A 5,019-nucleotide genomic window follows, 5' to 3' on the forward strand; every position below is an offset into this window, starting at 1 on the left:
AAATGAATGTGTGCGTAAAAGATGTGATTTTTTTAAATTTAGGATAAAAAAATTAGAAAGTATTGTAAACTAAGTGAACAGTACAAGTTTTTGTGATTTCTAAGGATGAAGGAGCAAGTAAACGAATGAAAAGTTTACACATAGATTCGTGCTCATGGCATCAAGATTCGTGTTGGTCACATCTCGCTCCACAGCATCTCCAGCTCTCATTGTGTTCTCACCTAGATCTACGCTCATATACACTCAGATCTATGCTCATCTTCACCACCGTTTAGATTTTTTATAAGATTATGCATCAATTTAATTTGTATCTTTGTCTATTTAGCGAATAATTTCTAATTTTATGTTTATCGAATATATTCTTATTGTCTAAATCAATATGAATCGAGATCTACTTGGCTAGTTCTTTTATCATCTCTTTGGATATGATTGTTTCTACTATTATGTTATTTCTTATTGTTAGATTTTTTTTTATGTGATATTATGATATTTGAATTTTTTCCTTACATTCTTCAAAATAGTTTTTTTCTATTTTATGTGATCTGGATCTCATAAAATTGCAACTTTGTTTTTCCAATTTCATGAGATTCAGATTTTATAAGATGTTATAAAGTCACAACTTCTTCTGTGATTTTACCATATCTCATAAAATTATGGTTTTTTTTTTTTGCCATTTTATCGGATATCACAAAATCATGGCCTTTGCAATTTTATGAGATTTGGGTCCTTTTGTTTTTCTTTCATTTTTTGTTTACTTTTTTAGATTGGGTGTCACCCTGATTTAGAAAGTATTTGATTTTCTAAGCCGCCATTTTTCTGACAAGTTCTAAGTGCGGGCTAAGAAGCCGCTTTTAACCATTTCTCTAACAAGTTTCTTTCTTTAAAAAATCTTTTTACAAATTTTATCAAATGTTTTCTTAGGCTTTCTTATTTTTTCAGAAGATTACATATTGCTTGATCAACCATTCTTATTAACTTATCCAAGACTTTTTTTTGAACGTGTTTAAATTACTTAGAACAATTTTCCACCTTTCCTTCTTTAATAAATGCCACTCCAATTTCTCCAAAATTTGATCTTTTTTTTTTCTTTTTTAACTATACATCCATCTTTAACATTCTAATCTCAACTACCCGCACTTTATGGTCATTAGTTAGAAAATTAAGAGAAAATAACTGCAGGAGAAACTTATCGAAAAGAAAAACGCATATTAGTTAGAAAATTAACAACCACCGAGTGAGAAGAGGGACGTTGAGAAATAAACTTCAACCGGAGAAAGAAAATCATATATAATCTGAATGTACATTAAACACGAAGAAGAGAATAACAGCCGCAACTTGCAAATGGAGGCGGCAGTAACAATCACAGAAGCGGTAAATCCAGAAAATGCAATCAAACGAGGAAACAGATGTGACAATCATCATTGTTGAATAGGTGAATGACAGAAACCACTATTTGTCTAAGTATCTATATACTATAAGACTCCAACTGTTATGTACACTATATTCTAAGCTCATGTTGACTCTTCTTGCTGCTGCGCTATAATTTATCAGCAATTCTGCCTAGAGCATCTGCAAGCTTATCAAGAACAGCAACTAAGTGACTAGCATGGTCTTTCCGCTGCTCTCTATCCAACTGGAAATTTATGTTCTGAGCTTCAAGCTGGGCGCTCAGCATCTTCCCGTTTCTTTCCAACACATTAATCAATTGATTTTGCAGAAGTTCATCCTCCTCATCTGTTGGTGGAAATCGCTTCCTCTTCCGTCCTCCTTGAGACGTAGAACCCATTTCCGGATTTGGGCCTCGCTGTTTCTCGTTGCTCCCACCTATACATTACATGGATGTCATTAATGTCAACCACACCACCTCCTTCCGCCCAATGCCCTGTCATGGGAAATGCTCCGGCCATACCTTGAACCAAAAGGTTTAATGGCATGCACAATGTCTATATCTACGAAACTATAATCTAAAAAATTTGTTATTAAAGCTCTGGTTATGTGAGGTTAAAGCGACTTCAGCTAAATAAGTTTCTTTTCCCAAGTTTGATTATATTATATAAAATCTCTCTCTTGTTTAAAAAGTTCCCCTCAGCTCCCTCGAAAATTATATGCATATTACAAAAATCTTTCCCACACGGGGATGAAGTTAGCTTTATGCACAAGTATAATTTATTCTCAACATGACAGTGAGAATACCCAAGTTATCAAAATTTAATATGATAATGTAATTTTATTCCATGACAGCACCATGCAGCATCTAAGTAATTTTATTTTTGAAAGGAACTATTCTCTGGACAGTAAGCTTCAATAGTAAAAAGTAAATATGGAAGTCAAGTCTAATTCTTAAAATGAGGATTTTTTTAAGTACTACTATGGTCCTAAATGTGATACCCATTTTGTAATGTAATTTACACTATAAATTGAGTCTTACATTTAGGATTAGAGGAGTATATTTTAACCAAACCTCAAGAAAAATTAACTTATAGAAATGCCATTTTAAGAAATCACATTCTCAAAATGAAGTCTAATTCTTAAAATTGTATTCCATGACAGCATTATAGAGTAGTTAAGTTATTTTATTTTTGCAAGGAACTATTATCTGGACAGTAAGCTTCAATAATAAAATATAAATAGGAGAGTCAAGTCTAATTCTTAAAATGAGGATTTTCATGTATGTTTTAACCAAATCTCAGGAAAGTTTAGCTTATAGAAATACCATTTTTCAATAACAACTTGCCGCAGATGATCAAGTTACAGAGATATGATTATGAATGAACTTTCAGAGAGCATTCTCTCAAATGAAACAAACTTTGATCTCATTCCGGTTCAGCGATGCATGTTATACATGTATTTTCAAGCAACTAGAAAACTTCTAGCAAGCAGTACCCCATTGGATAATGATATCTGGACCAATCGCCATATCCATACAAATACAATAAGTATCATGTTAATCAATGTTGAGAACTTGGATTTTTCAACCATGAGAGATGGATATAATATAAAGGACGCTTATACCAGAAGAGTAAATAATACAGAACTGGAAAAAATGATTCAATTATGGCATTATTAAAGATCAAATATAATTAAGAAACAAATTTACATGTAAATGAGCAGAGAGCTGATCTGTAGCATGGAAAATCAGAAGCATCGATGGAAACAATGGAATTATTTGATTTATCTATTTCAACTCCATAAACTCCAAGTTCACCATTATGCCATGTAAAGCCAGTACCCTATTGCTATTAATTTTGGATATAAAATCAAACAGGTCAGATGATCTCAAAATGTAAGCAGAAACTAAAGGCGGCTAAAGAACATAACATTGAAGCCTCATTGGATCACATATAAAGTTCGAATAAGTACATTACTCCAGTGACTCATGCCATTTGATGGTGTAAAGCATAGTTAATCACTAAAACATACATCATAGATATTATTTTATTGCCAGAGGATAATTGTCATGACGGAAATTTCAATCAATCACAGAAAGGGAGTAAAGATGAATTTTCAAGGCAGTGGAACTGCGTAACATTACCTTGAGCATTTCCTGCACCTTGACAGCCACGCAGAAGTGGTTGATATTGCTTCTCTGCAAATTAAGAAGAAAACAGGAAGCAAAAATAGCCGTATTTGAGAAATTTAGTAATCAGACAAGAGCATAGTTGGATGCATCATAGTTTTCCGAAAAGCGAACAAAATCAGAGATTTGTTCCTCCCTGCTCCTTAGTCCATACCATACATATTAAAGTTTATTTCAAAATCTGCAATAAGTTGAACATCTACGCATCTACACATATTGCATAGTGTTGAGACTGTACGGTACAACTATATACCAACCAACCTGAGATGGGAATAGGTGCAGGAACAGTCGTCGTATGTGTTGAGACATCCTTCCTCGCTGCTTCCTTTTCTGGACTCACTCCTGCCTCTTCCTGTTCGAAATCCGAGAATAAACCATCCTCTCCGGCGGCGCTCCGACTATCATACAAGTGTGGCTCTGTATCAGCCTCCGCTTCCTCCGCCGCCACTCCCCTGCTGTGTTTTCCCTTTTCCACCGGAACAGTTCCTGTCGCGGGAGCCGGTGCCAGAGCCAAAGATAACGCCGGCACCTGCGATCCCGAATCGAGAATGTCATAGACCTCCTTATCGAAAAATCCCGGCAATTTTCTCTCTCTCCTTAAATCGTTTCTCATCACCCAGAAAGATTCCGAATCGTCCCTTATCTGAGATTCCCATTCTTTGATCTTCTTATAGTCTCCGGCCAAATTGCTCCACCTTTTCCGGCACTGAACCGGACCTCTATTCACTCCATGCTTTTTGCAGTACGATGAGACCGAAGCCCATTTCGGCTCCAGCTGACCCGTCCCGAATGGCAAACCCGCACTACGACTGCCTCGAATTTGGTTCTCCGCGTCCCCTTTCCCATGTATCAGCACCAGAATCTCTTGTCTCGTCCAGCGCGGCAGCCTCGGCGCTTTGACCCCATCTTCTCCGCCTTCGGTGGACGGCGGCCTGACGTCGACGCCGTTAGTGGTTCCGTCTCTTTCGGCGTCAACCGGATTGGGATTCGGACCCAGTGATAATTGCTGCTCCAAGGCCATCAACATAGACTTTCAGGTTTATGTATGAAGGCATGTGCTCAAAGAAACGATGCTGGTAGTCCGTGACGGCGCTTTTGGATGTCCGTTACGCCGTTTAAGAAGAGTCAGCCCATCTTTCTCCGTAAGATAGAAGACGAAACAAGGGGGGAGAGGGCTGAGTGGGAGGAGGTTTTTGTTGTGGCTGCGTCTAATGCAACTTCTGCTCCAAATCAATATTTCTTATATTTGTTTGCTATTTTTCTTTTTTGTTTTTGTTGAATGTGGCCCTTCTTACTGGCTATAGGATTCACCCTACAGCTATTGACCCTTTAACCCCTTAATGAGGGGTTATTTTTCTATAAAATATGTTATATATTAATGGATATTTATTGGCTCATATCTCTTACTTTAGTTCTCAATTAATGATATTTTTCTTTATTGA

General features: G+C 36.5%; 1 protein-coding gene across 1 annotated transcript; it reads right to left on the bottom strand.

The window, feature by feature from the left end:
- Window positions 1–1,257: 1,257 nt before the first annotated feature.
- On the bottom strand, window positions 1,258–4,773 carry LOC114757248 (trihelix transcription factor ASR3). The gene is made up of 3 exons (XM_028946242.1): window positions 3,839–4,773; window positions 3,533–3,586; window positions 1,258–1,824 (listed from the first exon to the last, which is right to left on the bottom strand). Exons 1-3 carry the CDS (start codon window positions 4,602–4,604, stop codon window positions 1,538–1,540), a joined length of 1,107 nt encoding a protein of 368 aa, XP_028802075.1. The 5' UTR covers window positions 4,605–4,773; the 3' UTR covers window positions 1,258–1,537.
- Between the last annotated feature and the right edge of the window lie 246 nt (window positions 4,774–5,019).

Source organism: Neltuma alba, unplaced genomic scaffold (assembly GCF_004799145.2).
Source record: "Neltuma alba isolate B1F8T4 unplaced genomic scaffold, ASM479914v2 tig00010589_pilon, whole genome shotgun sequence".
Classification (NCBI taxonomy): domain Eukaryota; kingdom Viridiplantae; phylum Streptophyta; class Magnoliopsida; order Fabales; family Fabaceae; genus Neltuma; species Neltuma alba.

Coding starts and splice junctions, on each gene's coding strand:
- LOC114757248 (XM_028946242.1), bottom strand. CDS start 4,604: ATGTTGATGGCCTTGGAGCAGCAATTATCACTGGGTCCGAATCCCAAT. Junction 3,587..3,838: donor TGCACCTATTCCCATCTCAG/GTTGGTTGGTAT, acceptor CTTAATTTGCAG/AGAAGCAATATCAACCACTT. Junction 1,825..3,532: donor AGGTGCAGGAAATGCTCAAG/GTAATGTTACGC, acceptor TGTAATGTATAG/GTGGGAGCAACGAGAAACAG.